Source organism: Puma concolor, chromosome D3 (genome assembly GCF_028749965.1).
Source record: "Puma concolor isolate L17-30 chromosome D3, mPumCon1.1.hap2, whole genome shotgun sequence".
Lineage (NCBI taxonomy): Eukaryota > Metazoa > Chordata > Mammalia > Carnivora > Felidae > Puma > Puma concolor.
In genome coordinates this window covers 46,197,748-46,225,077 of record NC_141678.1, presented here as the reverse complement: position 1 = coordinate 46,225,077, position 27,330 = coordinate 46,197,748, and the positions used below count along the sequence as shown (strand labels likewise).

At 42.5% G+C, this 27,330-nt stretch overlaps 1 protein-coding gene across 4 annotated transcripts in view; it reads left to right on the top strand.

Moving 5' to 3' along the window:
• Positions 1–323: 323 nt before the first annotated feature.
• Positions 324–27,330, top strand: part of SLC35D4 (solute carrier family 35 member D4) — a 144,348-nt gene continuing 117,341 nt past the window's right edge. For all 4 annotated transcript variants that reach the window (XM_086682616.1, XM_086682614.1, XM_025931357.2 and 1 more), the window contains exons 1-4: positions 324–478; positions 6,102–6,148; positions 9,360–9,437; positions 25,359–25,440. In XM_086682616.1, coding sequence (XP_086538742.1) covers positions 407–478; positions 6,102–6,148; positions 9,360–9,437; positions 25,359–25,440 — 279 coding nt within the window. In that variant the 5' untranslated portion in view covers positions 324–406. The remainder of the gene's footprint in view (positions 479–6,101; positions 6,149–9,359; positions 9,438–25,358; positions 25,441–27,330) is intronic.

The following is a 27,330-nucleotide window of genomic DNA, read 5'->3' as shown; positions in this document are numbered from 1 at the left end:
GTCCCATCGTTTAGATGACAGCTATGAACATTTTTCTTTAAACGGTAATGCAATGTCGTGAACTGTTTTGTAAACTGCTTTTTTCCCCTCGTCTGCCATTTTCGACTTTTTTTACAGGGACTAGTGTCCGCCCTTTCCCCGCAGGCGGTGGGGTCGGTCTCAGCCCCGGCCCGGCGATCTTTCTACCCCTACCTCCCAAGACAGCAGAGAGCGACCTCGCCCACAGGGCAGCTGCCGGGTCCGCGGCGGCCGGGTCCCTTTAAGAGGCAGGCGCCAGGGGCGGTCCCCGCGCGGATTGGCCGAGCTTGGAGCCATGTGGCTTTCCTGGCAGCTGTGGCTGTGGCCTTGCTTCGGGGGCTGCCGCGGAGCTGCCGCGGGGTTCCCGGATAGGGGCGCGCGTTGCCCGATGTGCGTGAGGAGGTGCCTGGTGGGCCTTACCTTTTGTACCTGCTACCTGGCGTCTTACCTCACGAACAAGGTGAGGGGGGCGGGCGCGGGGTGGCGATGATTGCACGTGGGAGATCGGAGCCCCCACATCGTACGTGGAACAGATGCAGCCTCCAGCTTTTTACCTGATTTTTCCTGATAGTAGTGGAGAGGAAGCCGACTCTGTGTGGAATGCTCATTTAGAAATAGGGTTTGCTGGACTGCACTGGCCCTGTTTCCGGTCCTGTAAAGCATCCTTTACATTTCCTGGAACAACGAATTTTTTAAAATTAAATTTATTTATTTATTTTAATGTTTATTTATTTTTGAGAAAAGAAAGAGAGCGTAAGTAGAGGACACCAATTTTTTTGACTGGTGAATTCCCAGGAACTTAATTTTGGGTTGTGCATACTACTTTTCAGGGAAAAAAAGCAATTGGCTCTTGTTCTTTCGCGGCAGGAAGAGTAGAAGAAATCTGACATATCCTGCCTTTTTTTCTGAAACACGCCCCTGCCCTAGAAACCCACATGGTTCCAGAAGCTTTTATTTTTAATTTTAATTTTTTTTTAATTTTTAAAGTTTTATTTATTTAATAATCTCTACACCCAGCATGGGACTCAACTCATTACCCTGAGCTCAAGTCAAAGTTTTTCCAACTGAGCCAGAGAGCCACCCCCCTCCCCCCAACCAAGCTTTTAAACAGAAGAGATCAATCCATTTCCATATCCATCTTTCCCTCACACCACTGATAGCCCATCTTTTTTTTTTCTTTTTTTAATGTTTATTTATTATTGAGAGAGAGAGAAACAGCAAGAGCAGAGGAGGGGCAGAGAGAGAGGGAGACAAAATCTGAAGCAGGCTCTAGGCTCTGAGTCATCAGCACAGACAGAGCCCAATGTGGAACTGGAACTATGAACCCTGAGATCATGACCTGAGCCAAAGTCAGAGGCTTAACTGACTGAGCCACCCAGGTACCCTTGGCAGTCCTTTTTTTTTTTTTTTTTTTTTTAACGTTTATTTATTTTTGAGACAGAGAGAGACAGAGCATGAACAGGGGAGGAGCAGAGAGAGAGGGAGACACAGAATCTGAAACAGGCTCCAGGCTCTGAGCTGTCAGCACAGAGCCCGACGCGGGGCTCGAACTCACGGACTGTGAGATCATGACCTGAGCCGAAGTCGACGCTTAACCGACTGAGCCACCCAGGTGCCCTGGCAGTCCTTTTTAAAATATGTCTCCATCCCAGACATTTCCACTATATTCAAGAGTTTTTTTGTGGAATTATTTTTGAAAATAAAATATTTATAAATTTAATTTTCTTTAAAGTAATGTCATGAAACTCTTTTTTATGAAAATCCAGAAAAGCAGTGGTGCCATGTTTTTATTTTGTTAGGAGGGAGAAGCTGGCCTTGGATTAGGACCACACAGGGAAATGTTACACTTTTTTTTTTTTTTTTTTTTTTTTAAACGTTTATTTATTTTTGGGACAGAGAGACACAGAGCATGAACTGGGGAGGGGCAGAGAGAGAGGGAGACACAGAATCGGACGCAGGCTCCGGGCTCTGGGCCATCAGCCCAGAGCCCGACGCGGGGCTCGAACTCACGGACCGCGAGATCGTGACCTGGCTGAAGTCGGACGCTTAACCGACTGCGCCACCCAGGCGCCCCAAATGTTACACTTTTGAGGGCTAGGGTGGGGCATCATCCCCTCTTGTCATAGAGGTTGGCTGGACACCAAGACAAAGTGGGGGATACCAGGCCCAGGACCACCTTCCCCCATTGTAGGGTCTCCCCTGCCCATCCCCCTCAAAACCCAAACCCCTCTTGCTCTCTGGAAAAGGACTGTTAACCAATAGCATTTCCTTATACCTTCTCTCTTAACGTGAGGACTGTCTTCAGAATACTCAGATGATGCACCAGAACCCTGTCAGAATCCTTCCTCCCGTCCAGTTGATTTTTAGTTTCGGTGATGGGCCTTTGAAGGTACATTAATACTGCGTTCCTGGGAAACAGTGATGGGTTTGTATCCTGGCTCCACTTAGCTTGGTCTTTGGGACTTAAATTTCTCTAAAGCTAAGTTTTTTAACTTTAAGATAGTATTAACAAGTCCTTTTCAAAAAGTCTGTTCTGAGGATTAATCAAAATGATGTTACTGAGTTGACTGGCCAAGTGCCCAATATCATGGTAAATAAGGTAAGTGGTAATTACTCTAGAAGGAAGGAAAGACAATCTTTTGCATATGGGGTGACCCAGTAATTAGCTTTTAACAGATTTGTTTCTTCCTCACAGGAAGCTAAACTAAAAGATTTATTTTAGCACCTTTTCTAGAATATGTGAATTTGTGAAATCCTGGCCTTTTCATTCAACTATTCTAATTTGTCTAGTTAACCTGATGAACATATTGATAATATTTCACTTAAAAACAAAATGACCTTCGGGGCACCTGGGTGGCGCAGTCGGTTAAGCGTCCGACTTCAGCCAGGTCACGATCTCGCGGTCCGTGAGTTCGAGCCCCACGTCAGGCTCTGGGCTGATGGCTCAGAGCCTGGAGCCTGTTTCCGATTCTGTGTCTCCCTCTCTCTCTGCCCCTCCCCCGTTCATGCTGTGTCTCTCTCTGTCCCAAAAATAAATAAACGTTGAAAAAAAAAATTAAAAAAACAAAAAAAACAAAATGACCTTCCTTTTATTTCTATATAATCATCAGACGGAGAAGAGTGACAAGTCTTTCATGAAAACCCATGAGCCAGGTGGGCATTGGTTAAAAAACAGAGTATCTAAGTGAAACAATCCAGCAGGCAGATAACACTTAGTTCACAGAAATTTATATCCCCTCTGGATGCACATTGGCATCTGTGGCATTATTGTTATATTTATTGGGGTCCCTCACCATTTTATAGTCAATGTTATAAAGATGGATTACCTTCCATGTGCATCATGCTTCAAGGTGCTAGAGAAAAAGAAGCCAAACTGTCTTGTCTCTAGGAATATCTAATCCGAGTAATAAAAATTGTAGATTTCCAAGGACCCTCAGAACTTAAACAACAAATCCTTTTCCATTTTCCGTGATGGTTTGGAGTGCTTTGGTTTAGGGCTCTTGGGAGTGTTGGAGCAGATCAAAAGCAGAAGAGTAACAGCAGAAGGCAGAGGGAAGGGGAGGGGAGGAGACTGTACAAAGGGGAAAGAAATGGAGTCAAGAGTAGCAGCAGGCAGATGTGAGGCCCAGGTAGGGGTTGGAGAGGTAGTTGTTCATAATGGGACTATGGTAGGGACTTTGTAGCTCTTAGATGCCATTGTTTCAAATAGGACAGTCGTGCTTCTTTCTGGCAGCCATAACCGGTTGGCTTGGACCAAATAGGGGCCAAGTGAGAAGGGAACTGTGCAGTGAGCCCCCCAGCATATAATCTCTGCCAAATGATTTTTCTTTTGAATTAGTGAACATTATTTTGTGTTTAGAGATAGGATCCACTCTTCCAGTTTTTAGAAGACTCTATGCTATTTTTTTAATGTTTATTTATTTTTGAGAGAGAGAGAGGGGGGCGGAGAGAGGGAGAGAGAGAGGGAGAAAGCAATCAGGGGAGGGGCAGAGAGAGAGAGGGAGGCAGAAGATCCAAAGCAGGCTTTGCGCTGACAGCAGAGAGCCTGATGCGGGCTTGAACCCACGAACCATGAGATCATGACCTGAGACAAAGTCAGATGCTTAACCAACTGAGCCACCCAGGCGCCCCATGCTAGTTTTTTAATTTTCCTATTTCTCAGGGTAGTTTTCTCCTCTATTTCCCCCTGTATTTGCAAAAAAGAAAATTCATTGAAAAAACTCTTGTCTATTTTAGGCCTAGCCCTTCTAGTGTTAAAAGAACGGTTGATTTTAGTTTGAACAGCAAGTGTTTTGGCTCTCCTGACCTTGTGTCTGAGGTGTTCCTCCAGCCTGTGGGAGGTCCTGGCAGTAACCAGGCTTAGGGCCCAGGCAGCCACCAGCCCTTCTTCCCCTCACAGCTATTAAGCTTTCAGCCTGGGGACAATGTCCACATCTGTTTTCCTTTCAAAGACTCCCAAATTGCTCCTTCTTTCTCCATGAGAAGTGCTCACTGCTGTTCCACTGAATAGCCTTTTGCTCTGAGCAACACTTTTCAGTGGCCTGAGGAACTGCTAAAGAATGAATATTAGGACTTAGATTGCATTTGTCAGAGATTTTGCTTTTCACTGTTCTCACTCTTCTTTAGCAAGGTCAGGTAAGAGCTTCAGCATTTTGTCTCCCCCCAGGATGTAGGACAAAGCCCAGCATACACTAAACTAAAAAATATTTGCTGTCTTCAAGAAGGTTGTTTAGGGTGATAGAGCACACGGCCCAGATGCTCACTTGTTCATCCTTTCTCTGTTTTAGAATGAAAATATCAGGGAAAAGTGGGAAGGAGCCTGTTGACCTATGTGAATAAACAGACTTCGGAGAAGAAGAAGGTCCATTTTTTTTTAAGTTTTTTTTTTTTTAATGTCTTATTATTTATTTTTGAGAGAGAGAGAGAGAGAGAGAGCGAGGGGGGGAGGGGCACAGAGAGAGGGAGACACAGAATCCAAAGCATCACCAGGCTCTGAACCATCAGCACAGAGCCCGACGCGGGGCACCCAACAAGGGGCTTGAACTCACAAGCTGTGAGATCGTGACTGGAGCCAAAGTCCCAGACACCCAACCGACTGACCCACCCAGGGACCCTGAAGGTCCATTTCAAGTAAATACAGAGCACAGGCAGTTAGCTGTAATTGTGACATTTAGGAGCTCACACTAGGAGGCCTATGTATAGGTTAATCCATGGGAAAAAATAGGTATGTAAATTTGCCTAACACTAGTCCACTCTATTTTTACATCATGTGAAGAATCAGTAGAGTCCTTGCCTAAAGCCTTTAATGGTTTTTAAACTTTACAAAAAGTCTTAGTGCTCAATGGTAGGAAAAATAGGAAAAGATATCCAGAAAGACAAAACACAGTCCCGTTTCATAAAGTGTTATAAAAGACATAATAGAAAAACAAGTTGTTGACCTTAGCCAAGTTGGTTTAAAAAAAAAATCCTTAAAATGCTAAAGCACAGGGAAAGGTATGATGCCTAAGCAGTATTAGTTCAAAAACAAAAAACAAAAAAAGTACCTGTAGAATGCAAAAGCCAAATGCCACCAAATGGAAGGAAAACAAAGGAAATAAACACTAGGATGCAGTTCTTGCTTGAAGAGAATCAAAGAAGGGGGTTGGATTTTGAGGTAAATTGGACAGTAGATAAAGCAGATACCCTGTGAAAAGAGAGTGCGTCCAGGGGTTTGTCCGGTTTTCTTGAATTACTGCAGTTCCAACATGACTTCCCCTGAGGCCTGGGAAGATACTGAGTTGTTGGACATCCACAGCACCAGACCCAGCTGCTGTGCGGCCCAATTTGCTGATGATACCAGTTCTATTTCCCCACCAAGAGGTGGTTAGGCTTCTGGCGACCCTGGGGAAAAAAGACCCACTCTTTTTAGTATGACTTGGAAGGTCTTTTTTTTTTTTTCCCATGTATGATTTTGGGGGGAAGGGTAAAAGCCTTTTTGAAACTTGAGTATACTTATATTTCTTCAATAGGGCTTTCTTTGATTATACAGTCTAGCAATTCTCTATAATTTGAAAATGTCCATTAATCTGCTCTTTGTTTTTCAGTATGTCCTGTCTGTCTTGAAATTTACCTACCCTACATTATTCCAAGGGTGAGTATCTTTTATGCTCTTTGTACACATATGTGGGACATGTCCAACCAGCATCATTAAATGTTCCTTAAAATATTTTTAATGACTACATAGATTTTTTTTTTTTAATCAAATAGACATACTGTAATTTATTTAGCCCTTCTATTAGTGGGCATTAAATTGTGTCCCATTTTGGGGGTATAAAAATAGTGTTGTCAGACATATTTTTGTATCCAAGTTTGTCGAATTTCTAGCTATTTCTTTGGAATAGATTCCTATATAAGAAATTTGGGTTAAAGAATATGAACTTCTGGGGGCGCCTGGGTGGCGCAGTCGGTTAAGCATCCGACTTCAGCCAGGTCACGATCTCGCGGTCCGTGAGTTCGAGCCCCGCGTCAGGCTCTGGGCTGATGGCTCAGAGCCTGGAGCCTGTTTCCGATTCTGTGTCTCCCTCTCTCTCTGCCCCTCCCCCGTTCATGCTCTGTCTCTCTCTGTCCCAAAAATAAATAAAAAAAACGTTGAAAAAAAAGAATATGAACTTCTGGGTTTTTTAAATTTTTTTTAATGTTTGTTTATATTTGGGACAGAGACAGACCATGAACAGGGGAGGGTCAGAGAGAGAGAGAGACACAGAATCTGAAGCAGGCTCCAGGCTCTGAGCTGTCAGCACAGAGCCCGACACGGGGCTCGAACTCACGGACCGTGAGATCATGGGGCTCGAACTCAAGGACCGTGAGATCATGACCTGAGCCAAAATTGGACGTTTAACTGACTGAGCCACTGTGGCGCCCTCCTCCAACCCTGCCCCGGGCCACTGTCTCTCAAATGACTATTGACATTTTGAGCTTGGTAATCCTTTGTTATGGGGGCTGGTCCTGCACACTGTAGGATGTTTGGCAGAGTCCCTGGCTACAACTCACCAGATGCCAGCTAGCAACCCTCCCCTCCCCCACCCCCTGTTGTGACAACCAAAAATGTCTCTAGATATTGCCAAATGTCCCCTAGGGGGAAGAATCATACGGGTTGAATGCCACTGCTCTAGGTCACACTGTTGGAGGGCATGACCCATATCTGTCTGTTCTGCTTGGCTGGGTTAGTGAAGGTTTCACAAAGGAGGCATAAAAACTGGATCTAATAGGACGAGCAGGTGTTCACCGACACACAAAGAGGTAGGAGAACATGATGTGTCAAGAGGGCAGCATGTGGAGACTCCTAGAAGTAGAAAGTGACCTGACACATTCCCGAGGCTGTCAGCTGTTCAGTATGGCTGGAATGTAGCTGCCCGTGGCAGATGCACCGGAGTTGAGCCTGGAGAGGGGTGGGTGCCTGTCCAGGAAGGCTTGTGTGTCACTCGCAAGTGACTTTATCCCCGTAGGCCAGCAGTTCTCAACTGTTGTGTAGCAACACATGGGTGTGTTGTAATCACTTCCGTGGTGAGGTGTCTCAAGTCATAACTAAAAATAAGGTTTTGAAATCTATGAATTATTCACCTAAAGTAAAGCAATTAGAGTGAAACAGGGTGAAGTTATTGCCTGTAGTACCCTCTCACTCATTTTGAAGTCTGCTGTGCTTTGTACAGTGGGAAGGGGAGGGGTGCTTAATTAATTAACTAATTAGTTAGCTAATTTAAATTTTTTTAAAAGTTTGTTTTCAGAGAGAGAGAGAGAGAGCAAAAGTTGGGGAGGGGCAGAGAGAGAGAGGGGAGGGAGAGAATCCCAAGCAGCCTCCACACAGTCAGCGCAGAGCCTGATGCAGGGCTTGAACCCACAAACTGTGAGAGTTGGATGTTTAACCAACTGAGCCACCCAGGTGCCCCAGGGGTGCTTATTTTATAACCTGTGCTCCCCTTGTACTTTGCATGCAGAGGAAGAATGTCTCACTTGATCCCAAGTGTCTTATGGCAGAAAAGAGACTGGGAACTGCATCTGGCCACCTGGGAAGAATCGATCAACTGGTTTTGTTTTGTTTTGTATTTTGTGTTTTGAGTTTTTTTGTGTGTTTTTTGAGAGAAAGGGGGGGCACAAGTGAGCGAGTAGCAGAGGGAGAAGGGGCAGAGGGAGAGAGAGAGAGAGAGAGAGAGAGAGGGAGAAAGGCGGTGCTCGTCCAAAGCACGATTCATGTTTTTACCCCAATGGGCTGGTGCTCACCCAAAGCAGGGCTTGTGTTCACCCAAAGCAGGGCTCCAGCTCACCTGATGTGGGACTCAAACTTGTGAACCATGAGATCGTGACCTGAGCTGAAGTCAGATGCTTAATGACTGAGCCACCTAGACACCCTTGTTTTGTTTTGTTTTTAAAGAAATGATGCCTTTTTATTTTAAATGTTTATTTATTTTTGAGAGAGAAAGTGGGGGAGGGGCAGAGAGAAGGGGACAGAGGATCTGAAGTGGGCTCTGTGCTGACAGCAGAGAGCCCCATGCAGGGATCGAACTCACAAACTGTGAGATCATGACCTGAGCCAAAGTCAGGCTCTTAAATGGCTGAGCCATCCAGGCACCCCAAATCGAACATTTTTAAAACAAGCAAGTGGCAAAATGAAGTTTGCCTTCTAGAACAAGCCCTTTGGCTGCAGGTAGAGAATGAAAGTTGTGAGGCCATCCTGACGATAGGGACACCAGTTTGGGGACTGATCGTGGAGTTGAGGAGTGCCACGATGGGAGCCTGCATTAGGCAGAGGCAGAAGAGGTGGGGAAGAGAAGACTTGGTACTCTAGAACTGTTATGGGGATGTGTTCAATAGGATTTTGCGAGCAGATGAGAGAGGTGACTGAAGAGAGAAGAGCTAGGATGACATCTAGGCTCTGGTTTGGCTGATTAGGGGCAGAGGATGAAAATCAGAATGAGGAAGGGAAATTCAAGGTCATGTTTTAGGCAAGTTATCATTGGGTGCTTGTGGGGTGTCAGGGTGGTGGTATCCGGGTGGGCGTAGGGATTTGGAAATCATCAGTTCAAGGATGATGGGAGAAGTGGGGACTGTGGGGGAGGTTGTTCAGGAAAAGTCTAGAATAAGAAGAGAAGAATATCAGTGTCAGCACTGAATGGTACAGCTGGATTCGAGAATAATACAGGTTGAGAAGGAGGGGCCTGGGATGCTAGTTAGGAGAGAATGGGAGAAAAGAATTGTAGGAAGGCTTGGATGTGTATATTTGTGTCAGCCAGGAGCTCTGCCAGGTCTGGATGGCATATGAGACTATGGCACTCTCTTAAATTCACATTGGCCTTTTTCTTTTTCAGGTGGCAGACGTTAATTGGTGGACTTTTGCTTCATGTGTCATGGAAACTGGGCTGGGCTGAGATCAACAGCAGTTCAAGGTAGAACAACATCTTCTTGCTTGATTCATGATTCATACCCTGCATTCTCTTCACATTATTTAATCTTTTCTGGTGTTATACTGGGAAACACAGATGTTTATTTGAGTTGCTTGATCTCTTAGTTCCCTTTGAACCTTGGGATTTTAATGCTTTTATAATCACATAGAACTGAAGGAGTGTGTTTTCCTGCTTAGTGATGTTACTAATATAATATTAAAATTAATCAAGATACATAACTTATAATACTGTATTAATTGGGCTTTGTTTTAGATCATAGGAGCACAACGAATGAGTTTTTATTTATGTTTAATTAAAAAAATGTGTTTTTTTAACATTTATTCATTTTTGAAAGACAGAGATACAGAGCGTGAGTAGGAGAGGGGCAGAGAGAGAGGGAGACACAGAACCCGAAGCAGGCTCTAGGCTTTGAGCTGTCAGCACAGAGCCTGATGTGGGGCTTGAACTCACAAACCATGAGATCATGACCTGAGCCGAAGTCGGATGTTTAACCGACTAAGCCACCCAGGAACTCAGATGAATGAGTTTTTTGTGTGTTTTTTTTTATAAGTTAAAACTTTTTATTATATTAATTATAAATTAATATATTTTATTTTATTATATTAAATTATTTATTAAAAATAATTTTTAAATTATTTCATTATAATTTTTTATTATAAATTTTTAATTTATTTTTGGTAGACAGAATACTAGCAGGAGAGGAGAAGAGAGCCCCTATAATTTTTTTTTATGTTTTTTAAATTTATTTTTGAGAGAGAGTGACAGTGTGAGCAGGTAAGGGGCAGAGAGAGAGGGAGATGCAGAATCTAAAACAGACTCCAGGCTCTGAACTGTCAGCACTGAACCCAACGTGGGGCTTGAACTCACAGACCATGAGATCATAACCTGAGCCAAAGTCAGATGCCCAACTGACTGAGCCACCCAGGCACTCCCCGATGAATGAGTTTTTAAATGAACTTAAAATTTTTGGAAATTTTTAATTTTGAAATTACTTACTACTTTACAGAAGAGTTTGAAATAATGCAAATAATTTCCATACCCTTTACTCCTATTCCTCATTCTTTTATCTTGCTTCTCCTATAATTTTCTCTTGAGATTTATGTATATGTATACATATATATATATGTATATATATATATTTTTTTTTCTGAACTATATGAGAGTAAGTTGCAGATTTGAGAGTAAAATGCCCCTTCTAAATTCATAAGTGTGTATTTTCTAAGAGGAAGGACATTTTCTTACTTCACTATAGTATAGTAATCAAAATGAGGAAATTAATATTGATGCAATACTACTATCTCATCTACAGACCAAACTCATATTTTTCCAATTTTCTCAATAATATCCTTATAATGTAACTCCCACCCTGCCCCCCCACCGCCCTGCCAAATTCTGATCCAGGGTTCAGTTCAGATCACACATTATATTATATATTAGTTGTTATGAATCTCTTAAGGCAACTTGTCAAATACATTTAAAAGAAATCTCAAAAACTGTGACATTTTTCAGACAAAATTACAACCTGAATTGGCTAGCCACTCCTGCCTCACCTAGATAAATTCTTATGATTCTTCCAGAACATCATGCCTCATCTGAAATGATGCACAAAATGAAGAGCAAATGAAGTCAAAGTTTATATGGACAAGGCAGACAGCTCTACTGAATGATCAGGCCAGGTCACTCACTTGTATAATATCCTTACTTTCACAAAATGAAGATACTTTTGAAGATACTTTTATATGTGATATTTAGGCAGAGGTCTTACTTTATTTATACTCCATTGTTATGGTGGATTGTTCAGTGAGAACTGGGTCTTCATTTAAACAAATAAGTGCCTTGCACCCCAATGTTTATAGCAGCACTATCGACAATGGCCAAAGTATGGAAAGAGCCCACATGTCCATTGACAGATGAATAAAGAAGATGTGCTTTATATATCCATATCCATACACACACACACACACACACACACACACACAATGGAATATTAGCGATCAAAAAGAATGAAATCTTGCCATTTACAACAATGTGGATGGAACAAGAGTGTATTATGCTAAGCGAAATAACTCAGAGAAAGACAAATACCGTATGATTTCACTCATATGTGGAATTTAAGATACAAAACAGATGAACATAAGGGAAGGGAAGTGAAAATAAGATAAAAACAGAGAGGGAGACAAACCATAAGGGACTCTTAATTAAATACAGAGAACAAACTGAGGATTGCTAGCAGGGTGTTGGATGGGGGGATGGGCTAAATGGGCAAGGGGCATTAAGGAGGGCACTTGTTGGGATGAGCACTGGGTGTTATATGTAAGTGATGAATCACTAAATTCTATTCCTGAAATCGTTATTACACTATATGTTAACTAACTTGGATTTAAATTTAAAAAATAAATTAATTTAAAAATAAAAATAAATATGTGCCCTGAATTCACAAGGCCTGTGATAGTTCTAATATTCAGTTAAATAATGAAGCATGTTGATTCCAAATGGTTTCATTTATTCCTCCACAGAGGCAAGAGATTGGTCTAGAATGCAGGTACTAACGGTCAGATTGTGGACTGGGGTCCACTGGTGCTCATCAACATGGGTCCTCTACTCTGTTTACAATGCCCCTGACTACAATTATCTTATAATTTCTGTTGTGAATTATTTACTTCATAATAGTCGTTTAAACATTACTTTGGCCCTGTTTCCTTAAGAGCTAAGCCATTGGTTCCCACTTAAAAACATTTTCCTGTGAGAAAATATACATAATATAAATTTTATCATTTTTAGACCATTTTTAAGTGTACAGTTCAGTGGCATTAAGTGCATTCACAATGCTGTGCAACCATTACCAGAACTTTTCTATCATCCCAAACAGAACAAACAGTAACTCCCCATTCTGCCTTCCCTCCATCCAGTCCCTGATAACCACTGTTCTATTTTCCATCTCTATGAATTTACCTATTCTGGATACCTCACTTCAGTGGAATCATATAATATTTGTCCTTTTGTGACTTAACATAATGTCCTCAGAATTCTTACATGTGTCAGAATCTTCCTCTTTGAGAAGCTGAATAATATTCCATTGTATGTATACCACAGTTTGTTTATCCATTCATCTCTTGATGGAATTCTTCATACTTCTGCCTTTGGGGGAAGGGAAGGAGGAATGACTGGTAGAGCTGAGTAAAGTCAAAGACTCTCAAGGTTCATTCCCTGAAAGGAATGATCCTCCAACAGTAGAAATTTGAGACCCACTAGACACTGTTGTCCTTTGAGCTTGCGTGATGCTAGGTTCTACTCATTGCAGATCTGTGGGCATGTTCCCTTTCCGTCCCCCTGCTAAATTCTCAGGGACCTTTTCACTTCTATCGCCTGTACTTCTTCAGGTGGCTTCACATCCTCACACACGATGTTAGCTCGGTTAAGCGCCTTATCAAAGATCCTAGTGTCTTAGTGAATCTTATGATTAATAACTGCTGCAACAGCACAGCATTTCCATTTTCCACAGATCCTCAGCAAAGGGGAGTTACCAGATGTCTAGCAGCAAGGACCCAGCACCCATGTTCCTTCATGTATGCCTGGGCTGGGTGTGTGTTTGCCATGGTTGCTGTTTCCTACTAGGCTTGGCTTTCCGATTATGTTACTAGAGAACCAGAGCTTGGCTTTGCTGTGTGACTGTGCACTTGTGTGGAGGTGGCAGAGGTTGGACTCTACTAAAAATGGAAACAGCAGCAGGTGGACAGGGTGGAGTCCTCTGGGTCATCGTAGAGTGGGGATTGTACCAGTGGGGCTGGAGGGTGGTTTCCAAATCGGTATTTAATAACATATACCATGAGAGCTCATTTAGACCCCTTATAGCCTGGGGTGCAGCAGAATCCAAGATTACCTCTTAAAACAAGTTCCAGAACCTGGCACCACATTTCCTACTTTGCAGAGAGGCCATTCTGCTGTGTTGGTTAGTCTCTGGCCATGTCATGACTCCACTAAGTGACCCGATAGAATCCATCTCCAAGATTTTTACTCAGCAACCAGCAATCACCAAGTGTTGGATGATGCTTTAGAGGCCTTCTGTCTTGGGAAAGATCACACTGGCTTTCAGTCGCAAGCTTGTCCTTATACCGGCAGCTCTACTGCCATTGCCAACCTGCCGCAGAATGTTCAAGTGATTTTTCTAGCAGATGTGGGAGCCCTGGCTGTAGGCTGTGTTTCCAGAACGTGATCTAGAACACCGTGACAAGACATTTGACAGTGAGACCATGGCACTCTTTACTGGATTCTCGAACCATTGCTTACGGAATCAGGTGTGATTTCATTGGAGACATTACATGCCATCCTCCGGTCCCTTTATGACCAGACTACATGTTTAAATAAAAACATTTCGAAAGTAAATTTTAATGTACTTACTACTTTTTGTTCACTCTACCTAAGACAGCAAATTTTTAACTCTCAAGTTTTCAAGGATGAGAAGTTCTAAGTTAATAACGCTATACCACAATGCCTTTGTGACCAGAGATTTCTAACAGATGAAGGAGAAAGCTCCACTCTTTAATTTTCCATTGGAGATCTTTGCTGGAGAACTATAAAACATTTCTTTGATAGGGGAGCCTGGGTGCCTCAGTTGGTTGAGCATCTGACTCTTGATTTTGGCTCAGCTCATGATCCCAATGTCATGGGATGGACCCCACGTCAGGCTCCACGCTGCCCCTCTCCCTCACTCTCACTCTCTTTTGCAAATGAAAAAAAAATTTTTCTGGGGCGTCTGGGTGGCTTAGTCGGTTAAGCATCCAACTCTTGGTTTCAGCTCAGCTCATGATCTCACAGTTTGTGGGTTTGAGCCCTGCATCTGGCTCTGCACTACTGATGTAGAACCTGCTTTGAATTCTCCCTCTCTCTCTCTCCTTCTCTGCCACTCCCCCACTCCCACACTCATTCTCTCTCATAATAAATAAAGAATACTTCCAAAAATTTTTCTTTGATAAAACCTCCAAGTTAACTCAGTCCTGTCCCTAAAGAAATGAACAGTGAGCCAATCAATTAGGATGCTTCTTTTTATGATTAATTATTTGTTTTTAAGCGAGATAGCTTTTCTTCATCAAAGCTACTGGTGGTTGGAATTTCTCAAATATGTTTTTTAATGTATTGTATTTCATTTTGAGTGACCTGTAATTTTACGAACAGTTACCTTTGCTCACAGAGGAGAGTTAACATCAAATCCATGTGTTTTTGATCTTTTTTCCTATTGTGTTTTTTCGCCAGAGGAATGCTTTATGTATATTATGTAGAAATTACTTTGGGGGGAAGATAAAACCAGCTTTCAAAGCATTCTCAGGAAACACGGAGAACCACTGCAGGGACGTAATATGAATAAAATCTGATTGGTTTTGGTGTGGTGATTATGGTTATTCCCCAGAGAAGAGTCCATGAGGCCAGGGATGGTAGAGGACAGGAATTTTTTTTTCAGCTTTATTGAGGTATAGTTGTCAACTAAAATTGTAAGATGTTTAAAGTATACATTGTAGTAATTTGATATATGTACACATTGTGAAAGATTCCCTCCATCCAATTAATGAACACACCCATCACCTCACTTTATTTATTTATTTATTTATTTGGGTGAGAACATTTAAATTCTACTCTTCTAGGAAATGTCAATGACACAACAACACAGTGTTATCAACTGTAGTCACAATTTTATACATTAGATTCTAAGACTTTATTCATCTTATAACTGAAAGTTTGTACCTTTTTCCCAATCTCCTCTATTAACCTGCCCCCAGCCCCTGGCAACCACCTTTCTGTTCTGTTTCTGTGAGTTTGACTTTTTGTTTGTTTTCTTAGTTTTTCTTTTTCTTTTCTTTTTTTTTTTAAGACTCCACATGTAATTCCAAATACCATGCAGTATTTTTCTTTCTTGGGACAGGATTTTTGGACCTTCGAAGTTTATAGTGGCTGCTGGTCATGCCTATACCAACCTGCAGGGCATAGGAATCTGCTGAACTCACACTTCAGTGTAGACCGCACCTCATGTCACTGTTGCTTTGTATCCATACAGTGTCTTGCAACAACTCAGCTCTGCCTTTGTGGCATGAAAGCCACCATAGACTACATACACAGATGGGTGTGGCTGTGTGCCAATAAAATGGTATTTCAGCAATAGGCAACAGGTGGGATATGGCCCATGGGTCATAGTTTGCTGACTCTTGTTCTAAGTTATGCTCTGTGAGAAACAGTATAATCACAGGGTTTTTGGGTTCAAGTGATATTAGGGCTGAACTTTGTTAAGGGAGTTGACCCTCTGTGAGTCAGAGGAAGAGTAAAGAATGAAGAAGGAAAGGTCTAAGAATATTAGGAAAGAGGTACAGTAGTGAGTAGGATTCTTGAAGGACCATGTTCACCAGGATTGGACCCCCCAAAATGAAATCTAGGTATCTGCTCTAAGTAGGGAGTAGGGAGTTAATATATGTAAAAGTGCTTGTAAACTGTAAAGCAAATATTGACTTTATAATTGTAAGATATTACTGTTTTTGGCAATGCCAATAGGCAGTATGAATCCTAGTATCTTGGTGGCTTGGTACTGTTTTTTAAGTTTATTTATTTATTTTGAGAGAGAGAAAGAGCGCATGCGAGGGGCAGAGAGAGGGGGAGAAAGGGAATCTTAAACAGGGTCCGCATTGTCAGCGCAGAGCCTGACTCGGGCTCGAACCCACCAACTGTGGGATCATGACCTGAGTTGAAATCAAGATGCTCAACTGGCTGAACCACCTAGACTTGGTATTTTTATGTTTGGAAACTATTTTTAGCTCCACTAGGTGTCAGCATAACGCAGAGAATTTTCAAGAACTCAGCTCAAAGGGCCCTCATGAACAGATAAACTTCTGAGTGTTTTGAGGGAGCAGATGTTCCTTCCATAATGCATGCTCTATTTGAAAAACAAGTGATTTAATTTAATTAGCCTTCATTTCGATAACAACAGTTTTATAATTCACGGCAACAGACTATTGTTAGCTTCTTGTAAAATGTTTTATCAGGATCCTTAGGGACAGGAGATGTACACAAACAAAAAAACAAACAAGCCCAAGACTCAAACAAGACACAATACTTGTGCTTATAAATCATATAAGAAAAACTATGTATCACCACAATTTTCAAACCAGACCCCATGGCAAATAGTACTTTCCCCCAGGAGTTGCTGTGAGATCCATCCCTGCACACATGCACACACACACACACACACACACACACACACACACACACACACACTCACTGGCTCAGCAGTTCCCCAGAGGGCCTTGTACCACAGAGACCCAGCATTCTGTGAGGACCACCTCAAGATTTAATTCCATCATGCCTCCTTTGTTGGCACATAGGACAATGGACAAATAAGCCAGCATGGGAGGTGCCATCTTATAAATTATAGGTGGAGAAAAGGTGCATTAGTGGTATGTGCCTGGTTTGTCCCTAATGTGTAGGTATTTGGCTGCCAGAGAATTATACAGTCTTAGAGCTGGCAGTAGAAGGTGTCTTAGCTTGGGCTGCTATAACAGAAATACCAGAGATTGGAAATGCCTGGGTGGCTCAGTCTGTTGGGCATCTGACTCTTGGTTTCAGCTCGGGTGATGATCTCATGGTTTGTGAGATCGAGCCCCATGTCAGGCTCTGCCCTGAAAGTGTGGAGCCTGTTTCGGATTCTCTCTCTCCATCTCTCTCTGCCCCTCCCCTGTTCACATATGCTCTCTCTCTCTCTCAAAATAAATGAATAAACTTAAAAAGAAAAATACCAGGGGTGCCTGGGTGGCTTAGTTGGTTAAGCCTTCAACTTTGGGTCAGGTAATGATCTCATGGTTTGTGAGTTTGAGCCCTGTGTCAGGCTCTGTGCTAACAGCTCAGAGCCTGGAGCCTGCTTTGGATTCGGTGTCCCCCCCTCTCTCCTTCTGCCCCTCCCCTGCTTGCTCTCTCTCTCAAAAATAAATAAACATTAAAAAAACTAAAAAAAAAAAAAAAAGAAAATACCAGGTGGCTTAACCAATAAACACTGATTTCTCACAGTTCTGGAGGCTGGGAAGTCCAAGATCAGGGTACCAGCATGGTAAGGTTCTGGTGAAGACCTCTTCTTGTCTATCTTTTCATCTCCTTCCATGGTGGAGGGGGAGGGAGAGAGGGAGAGAGAGAGAGAGAGAGAGAGAGAGCACGTGCACTAATCCCATCATGAGGGCTCCACCCTCCTGACCTCATTACCTCCCAAAGGCCCCACCTCCAAATTATCACAGGGGGGGCAGGATTTCAACACAGGAGTTTGGGGGGAACACTAGCATGTAGCCCATTGCAGAGGACTGAGTTGGCATAACCCCTCTGGAAGGCAATTTTGTAACTAATGCCACACTTTGATGCCTGTGTCTTTGAGCTTCTGTTCCACTTCAGGGAGTTTATCCTGATATTGCAAAAACATGAATATGAAAAGGGAATGTACTCAAAGATAACTATTACAGCATTAGGTTAGTAAAAAGAGGATTAACTTCAGTGTCCAGCAATAGCCTATTATTCACTTATTAATAAATTGGTGATGATTTTTTTGACATGGAAAGATGTTAAGCAGATTATGAAACAATGTGTACAGTAGGATCCCATTTTTGCTGCAGTGTTCATATATGTGCATATAGGCCCTGTTTGGGAGGAGACCTAGCAAGGTATTAACAGTGGTTGTTTTTGGGTAGCAGGATTGCAATTGTAATGTTTTTCTTGATTATCTGTACTTTGAAAATTTTCTAGCATGGAAAAGTACTACTTTTTTTTTAAGTTTATTCATTTTGAGAGAGAGACAAAGAATACACTGGAAGGGCACAGAGAGGAGAGAGAGAGAGAGAGAGAGAGAGAGAGAATCCCAAGCAAGCTCTACACTGCCAGCGTGGAGCCTGATGTGGGGCTTGATGTGGGTCTCAAACTCATGAACCCATGAGATCATGATCTGAGCCAAAACCAAGAGCAGGATGCTTAACTGACTGAGCCATCCAGGTGCCCCTAAGTACTACTTTTTAATAAGAAAACAAGATAAATTATTATAGGAAACAAAATGACTGCCTCCATGCCAAGTTTCTGAGTTCATGTCTATTGAAGAAAGCATGTTTGTTAATGCAGTTAGTTTTCTGTTGTCACAGTTGTAGGTTACAACATGATTGTTAGAAATGTTTATTGAATTTGAAATTTTTAGAATTACCCATTAGGGCCATTTCAAAGAGGCAAATGGTGGGAAATGTTTTACTTTCATCCCTGTCCTTGAAAACCTGGTAGCTGTAAGCACCAGCAAATCTGTTCAGAGCAAATCCTCTGAAGGGCTTAAGAAAAGTATAGGAAAAAATGTGAATTAGGGTCATGCCTGGAGTATTCTGGTGTATTTTGATGCTGTTGTTTTCCCCTTGTATCAATCCAGAAAAAGGAAAGGAATATATATATTTTTAAGTGTTTATTTTTGAGAGAGAGAGAGAGAAAGCGAGAAAGCGTGTGTGTACAGAGAGAGAGAGGGAGACACAGAATCGAAAGCAGGCTCCAGGTTCCAAGCTGTCAGCATAGAGCCCGACGCTGGGCTCGAACCCACAAACCATGAGATCATGACCTGAGCCAAAGTCGGATGCTCAACTGATTGGGCCACCCAGGTGCCCCAAGGGAAACATTTTTTTTAAGTTACCAAAGTAATACGTGATGACTCCTTCAGCAAATATTGGAGTGCCTAGCATATATACTAGACATTGTTTTCAGCACAGGGGGTGCATCGTGAACAAAACAGACAAAAATGCGTGCCCTCGTAGAGCTTATATTCTAGTTGAGGTAGATGGACAAGAAACAAAGGCAAATGGAAGTACATGATGTGTCAGATGGCAGTAAATACAGAGAAAAATAAAGCCGGGTAGGGGAATAGGTGTGCATGTGCGTGTGCCCGAGTGTGTTCTAGTGGGCAGGAGGGGGGGTTGTTATTTTATATACTCTAGGTAAGAAGGACTCAGGGATAAGCTGACTTTTTAGCAGAGATCTGAACCTGTGAGAGAGTAGACTCTGCAGGTGTTTGGGGGGGGAGGGTTCCTGGTGGAGGAAGCAAGAGCAGGCCCCAAGGTGCTTGGGATACTTGATGACTAACAAGGAGGCCAGAATGCAGTTTTATTTTCCTTGTAAATGAAAACATCATTGTGGATAACTTGAAATACCTTTAAATACTGTAAAGAGTATGCATGTATACAGTAATACTGTAAAGAGTAGTGTGTGTGTGTGTGTGTGTGTGTAACTTTTCATATGTTTATTGGCTATTTGTATTTCTTATGTGTGTGGGAAAGAGAAATATACATACATACACTCACACACACATGCAAATACCTCTTTTTTGTCCACTGAGTATTTTTCTTTTGTGAAGTTGAGTTTTTTTCTTTAAAAAAATTTTTTTTTAATCCTTTTTTTAGTGTTTATTTTTGAGAGAGCAAGCATGAGCACGGGAGGGGCAGAGAGAGAGGGGACTGAGGATCCAAAGCAGGCTCTGTGCCGACAGGCTGACAGCAGCGAGCCCAATGCGATGCTCGAACTCGCAAGCTGTGAGATCATGACCTGAGCCCAAGTCAGACACTCAAGCTGACTGAGCCACCCAGGTGCCCCGATTTTTTTTTTCTTATCGATTTGTTAACACTCATTATACATCAAGGATATTAAATTCCAGCCTGTTTTATATGTTGCCAGTATTTTTTCCTAAGTTGTTAATCATCTCTTGATTTTCTTTATGGTGTTTTTTGGCCAGTGCATTTTCTGTAGGTGTAGATCAATCTACATGAAATCCCTTATGGCCTCTGTCTTTGGAGTTACGTGTAGAAAAACCGGGAGAACATTTATTGCATGGTGTTGTGCCATGCACTGCTCTGTAATTGTGCGTCTTTCCCGCCTCACCCCTAGTGACCTAGGTGACCCCTAGATACCCCCAGCCCTAGATGACCTGACCTAGAAGAAAGGACACAGTCCGGGAAAATGTGTGAACTTTGTCCATCCCTTGGAGCTATTGGCTAAAGTTAGCTAAGTTTAGTTAGCTGGAACATTCCTTGGGAGTGAAGAGAGCTACTTTTAATTTCCAAAGATTTGGGTAACCATGTGCATGTTATAAGGTTATACTCTTCAGTGCCCAGAACCAGGTGTGATTTCCATCACTTATTGCTGTTATCTCCCTGGAAAATAATCCTCCATTTTAGCAGAGCTAATTAGGATTTTGAAATTACAGTTTCATTTTGTCCTGAAGAAATATTAAAAAAAAAAGAGATGGCAAAAGCCCCCCAAAGCACCACCTTTATAGTTCCCATCTTCACCTTGTCTCCACATAACCTGGAAAAGTACGGAAAACTCAGTTGTCAGGCATTTTATTTGCCCCAGGTAACTGTTGAAAGGTCTGACCCGTCCACGTTAAGATAGCAGATTACCTAACAGTCGTGGAAAACCCCTCAAGCCAGAGATCCCAATTCTGATTCCCGAAGCAGCAAGTATAAACAATTCTTCAAATTATGTAAGTGCATCTGTCGGCGGACTGCACTCCCTGTAGCAGGCTTTCTCTGAGGGAGAGAGTGTGTGCTCTTGTGACTGCCACCGTCTGCCCATTTCTCCTGCTAGTGTGTCAATTTTTTTTTAATGTGTGTTTATTTATTTTGAGAGAGACGGAGATAGCACAAGTTGGAGGAGGGGCAGAGAAAGGGGGAGACAGAATCCTAAGCAGGCTCCATGCTGTCAGCACAGAGCCCCATGCAGGGCTTGAACCACAATCTGAGCCAAAACCAGAAGTTGGACGCTTAACGGACTGCGCCACCCAGGCCCCCCTGCTAGTGTATAAATTAAATGAGATCAATGTTGCAAAGAATTTGGGAATAATAGGGGTACCTGGGTGGCTTAGTCTGTTAAGTGTCTGACTTCAGCTCAAGTCATGATCTCACGGTTTGTGGGTTCAGGCCCTGTGTCGGGCTGTCTGCTGTCAGCACAGAACCTGCTTCAGATTCTGTGTCTCCCTCTCTCTCTACCCCTCCCCCACTGTCTCTCTTTCTCAAAAATAAATAAACATTTAAAAAATTAAAAAAAAAAAAAGAATTTGGGAGTCATAGTTAGTGAAGAACCAACTTGTGACAAAGTCTTACTGAACCTTCAGAGACTTTTATTGCTGTGAGTAATGGACCAAGGGGGGGGATATGGTGTCCCTTCTACTTCTCTGCATCACCCCCTCACCCCCTGCACCCACTTGAACTTTGAGTTTTATCTCAAGTATCACTTATTGGAGGCAGGTTTCTCTATCCTCACTGACTAGATCAGATGCCCTTATGGTATGGCATAGTCCTTTAGTCTCTTTTATAACATTCATGCATGTGATATTTTACATTGATTTATATGAACAAAACATACATGGCTCCCACCTTTATGAAACTTACAGTTTATTTGACAGGTGGGAGACATGTTAATAATATATGCAGAAGTTCCCTTATCTGACTCTGATAATTAATTGTCAGTGCTGAGCCTGATGTAGGGCTCGAACTCACTGACCATAAGATCATGACCTCAGCCGAAATCAAGAGTCGCGTGCGTAACCGACCGAGCCACCCAGGCGCCCCAAGATTTTTCTTTGTGTATGGATGGTCGACTGGTGTTCCCTTGAGTCTTCTTGCATCAACAACACTTAACGCATACCCTAAGATTTTCAGTGGAGTGAGAACTTTGATACTTTGAAACAATATGAATGCAGAGTTCTTTGCAATTTTTAATTATTTTTCTTCCCACCACCCCCCATCCTTTCATACTTGTTTTGCTCATATCTGTTTTGGCAGCACTTTTCCCAGTGATTTGTATTTATCATTCTCGATAGCAGCTATAATTTTTTGTTGGTGTGTGTGGGGGAGGGAGGGAGGCAGCTGTCTCTGATGAGAGCTCATGAGGGCCAAGACAGGGTTAGGCAACCAGCTGCTTTTGCAGGTGTCTAAATTTCTGCCTTTGGTGCATGTTGCTCTGGCTCTGTCCACCTAGAAGGTGGGCCCTGGGTGCGATAATTGTGGATCATAGTTCCATGGTTGTATCCAAATGCTCCCACAGCTGCTCTGTAACATTTCCCAGAAGTCTCTGGTCCAACTGGATCTGTTTATTTTTCATAGTTAAAGTCATTTCTTTGTGTTTCGGGTACAGGGTTAAAATACAAGGTGTTCCCTAGCCATGTTTCCTTTCTTTCCTTCCTCCTTCCTTTCCTTCCTCCTTTCTTTCTTTCTTTCTTTCTTTCTTTCTTTCTTTCTTTCTTTCTTTCTTTCTTTCTTTCTTTCTTTCTTTCTTTCTTTCTTTCTTCTCCCCTAGCCATGTTTTGTTTTTTTTTTTTTTTCCACATCCATGGCCACTGAGATGCCCTGAGGTCTCTTGGAGCATATGACTGGGCAGGAGTCTTCTTTGTTTAAGAGGGAACAAAGCACAAATGCCTAGGGCCTTACTGAGCTCACATCCTGAAGCGCCGGGCCTGCTGCAGTAGGTGTGCTGCTGTTTCACGCAGGGCACTCCTTCCCTCTTCACTATGCTCCCTGCTGTGTATGCTCTTGGGCCTCCTTGTGGTGCTCAGCGGGCCATGGGCCTGGATCCTGTCTCCCTTGACCTTTGTGAGCTTAAGGGGGACTTCTAATGGGGAAGTTGTTTCCTAGAGGAGTAGCAATTGGTTTGATGTCAAGCATGATGTTGTTATCCATCAAGATGGAGAATAGCATCTGCCTTTCTCTATTCACCTATTGGCTGGAAGTGCAGACATCTTTTATTGCAGTAAGACGAGTAAGAACAGAGAATATTCCTCAGGTCATTAGATGCTTAGTGTGTGACCAGAGCAGAATCATGCTGTGTTTGTTATATGTCAGTGTCTACCACTAGATTATGAGGTCCTTGAGGGCAAAGTGTGAAAGGGTGGCTTAAAGCTGGAGCTTTAGAGTCAGATGACCTGAATTCAAATTTTGGCTTTGCCATAACCAGCTCTTCTGACCACAGGCAAATTAAACTCTTTATTGCCTCAGTTATTTCATGTGCACAATGGGGATAATAATAATAATAATAACAACAAAGACATTTTCTTCATAAGGTGGTTGTACACATTTTTAAAAGACACAGCATAGAAAACACTTAGCAGACTGCCTCATTTGTAGCAAGTGCTCAGTAAATGTTAATTAGGATGCTGCTGTTAATAATAACTCTAGCACTGTCAGCACTTTGCAAATTGCTAGAAATATTTGCTGAATGAATATATTCAGGAAGTAGGGTTTGGAGGCCTAACTAGAGACTAGAGACATTTTAGCACCAGGTTCCCTGGGAAGGGTACAAAAGCAGGTCTGATCATAGATGCTTGCCCATGCTAATAAGATTCACAAAGAACATTTCTTGAGCAGGCATCATCCCAGGAGAGCAGTTCATTGAGTTAGCTGGGATTATTATGTTAAATTCTGCTGGAATGGTCTCATTTATTTATATCTATTATGAGAATAACTCCGGGAACTTGCGTAAGTGGACCAAATGTGTTTGTGACTGAGGGAACCTCAGTGATGGGTTCTCTATATAAAAACCGGGATTTTGCCTTTCTTGAAGACAGCAAGATTCTAAACTGTATTGAACAAAGCAGTTTTGGGGGCACCTGCGTGGCTCAGTTAGTTAAGTGTCTGACTGTTAATTTTGGCTCAGGTCATGATCTCATGGTTTGTGAGTTCGAGCCCACATCAAGCTCTGCACTGGCAGTGGAGAGTCTGCTTGGGATTCTTTCTCTCTCCCTCTCTCTCCGCCTTTCTCCTGCTTGCTCTCTCTCTCTCTCTCTCTCTCAAAATAAACAAAGTTAAAAAGAAAAAAAAAAAGTGGGGCGCCTGGGTGGCGCAGTCGGTTAAGCGTCCGGCTTCAGCCAGGTCACGATCTCGCGGTCCGTGAGTTCGAGCCCCACGTCAGGCTCTGGGCTGATGGCTCAGAGCCTGGAGCCTGTTTCTGATTCTATGTCTCCCTCTCTCTGCCCCTCCCCTGTTCATGCTCTGTCTCTCTCTGTCCCAAAAATAAATAAACGTTGAAAAAAAAAATTTAAAAAAAAGAAAAAAAAAGAAAAAAGCAGTTTTTGGTGTGGCCACAATTGAATCAAGAAACGTGCCCTCCAGAAGTCCTTAGAGATTCCAGGTTAATGGTGGAAGATGTCAGCACATGGCCACCCAGCTTGAGTTCTAGTATTCTTTTTAAAATTCTGTCCTTTGGCACTTGTTTCCTTCTTTTGTGGTTCCATGGAGCCGTTTGATATATTGCCTCGGTAAATGGCCTTTAAAAATTTGTAATAATTTGGCATGGGTTCAAAGCCTCTGGCTATTTAAAATCCAAAGAATAATGTTCACTGGCCTTAAAAAAAAAAAATCTTAAAAACCTTAAAAAAATCAGGGGTGCCTCAGTCAGTTGAGCATCCGACTCTTGATTTCAGCTCAGGTCATGATCTCATGGTTGGTGGGATTGAGCCTTGTGCTGCCAGTGCAGAATCCCTGCTTGGGATTCTCTGTCTCTATCTGCCTCTCTCCTGCTCAAACACACTCTCTCTCTCAAAATAAATAAATAAAGTAAAAAAAAATTTTTTGAAAAAATTCAGATCTATTCTCTCTCCCCAACTTTAGGAAGCCTTTTTCCATCTCCAGATCGTTTGTGTTCCGTCGTAGGATCAGTAACACTAGGTAGTTGGCAGAGTGACGGGCTATAGCTGGATGACTTTGGCAGCCTCCCTCACTCTCAGTGGACACAGCCCATGTCACACACTTCACAGGTCACTCAGAGATGTTAAGACAATCACCGTCGTATTTGGTGCATCTGAAAGGTCATGCCTTCCAGCTTGGTCTTTTGGACAGAAAGTGACAGAAATATTCTGGTCTCTTTCCCTTTTTTCAGATCTGATGTTTTGACATGGCTTCCTGCTTCGGTGCTGTATGTGGGCATAATCTATGCCGGTTCCAGAGCATTATCCAAACTGGTAAGTTTTAGAGACTTTTTAGGGAGACAGTTCCTCTTTCCTCTACCCCTTTGCTTTTTAACTTATTGTGCCTTGGATCCATAGAGGACAGGACATCAGCTTTCGTGATGGTGCACATAGACTGGAGAACAACATGGGGCTTTTACCCCCTCTCCCTGAACTGAGGATAACCAGATGATAGGGTAGGGCTATCTTGTTTTATAAGATGAAGAGGCACCAATGGAGACGAGGAAGAGAAAGCTGTGATATTTATGGAGCCTGATACAAACAGGGCCAGCCTGCTCTACCTGAGCACAGGCCATCCTTGGGAGCAGGGAGAGTGGGCTCAGCCTGCTCCTTGCTTCTGAGGAACTGTAACCCTGCGCACTGGTGTCGTGGACTGGGCGGTGCTGGGCTTAGGAGTGATGTACGTGCCTGGCACAGTGTTGACACCCAGTATGTAGGGACACTTGTTTTACTAGTGTCACCCACCCCGTCCAGATTTGAGCTTCTCAAAGGAGGGAACTGTAAAGAACAAACTTCTTCCAGGCACACTAACTATATGAAAATATAAAAATGTTATTTTTCCATCAAAAGACAATCCACTGATACTTCCATTGACCAGAGACTCAGAACGAGGCTTAAAAATCAGTAATGCCTCTTCCTGTCTTGTACCCTGACTGCTCATACTGTTTCTATCTATCAGAAAATGATTGTACTCTGACTTTTGGAAAAAATGCAAAATTTACAGAACGATTTAATCTTTTTATGCAGTTTGTTGTTCTGTTGGTCCCTTAGATCTCAGATATGAAAACAGTAAAACAGACACAAAATCTGCCTACCTGCATGATAATATTATTGTTAGGATAACCCCAAAGTTGCAAAATAGTGGTTGAGAGTTACTAGCGGTTAAGTTCTAAATTAAACCATCATTTTTCTTGCATGATTCATAAGCATGAGTCATTTAGATGCTGTGTTCAATGGGGGAGAAACGTCCTGGGTGGGCCCAAGAAATGACCAACAGCACACACATTGGTGCTCAGCCCAGAACCTGAGATCTGGACTGGCTTCCTGCTGCCCCTTCTCTATTCTGTCCGTCTTTTGAGTCTGCTGCCTTGCTTTACAACTTCTGGCCTGCAGAGGGCGCTCTCCCTCCTAGAGCACAATACAGGTATTGATAAAAACGATGTATTCTTTCTTTAAGTTTTTATTTGAATTCCAGTTAGCATACAGTGTAATATTAGTTTCAGGTGAAGAATTTAGTCACTCAACACTTACATACAACACCCGGTGCTCATCACAATACCCTCCTTAATCCCCATCTCCTATTTAAACCCCTTCCCCCCACCTCCCCTCCTATAACCATCGGTGTGTTCTCTGTAATTAAGAGTCTATTTCTTGGTTTGCCTCTCCTTACCCCCCACCATGTTTATTTTAAGAACAATGTATTTCTTGTAGGAACTGGATAGTGATGGATGCCAGAATTTTGAAGTTTGCATAACTATCATTGGGCTAGCAATAACAATATTTTTTGTTTGTGCAGTGCCTTTTCATATGTTTCTAGAGTGATTTTCTCTCTTTTTATGTGATTCTCATATTCACCTAACAGGTGATGGATGGGGCAGATGTTAATCACCTAACAGAGGAAGGAATTCAGGTGTGGCAAGTCTTGGTAACTTGCCTCTAGTCCCAACTAGACAGCTCCTCTAACTCCAGACCTTTTGCCTTTTCAGCTTTGTCTTTTTAGGGCCAACATGTATGGATTTCAGAATAGCCCAGGGGAGAGTAGTCCAGGCCTAATTTAGACTCTTCTCATTGCAAACATTAGAAAGCTCATAAACTGTTCTAAGCAAAAGGGAAATTTACTGGATCATATATATCATTGAAAAGTTGTAGATCATGCAAGGCTTT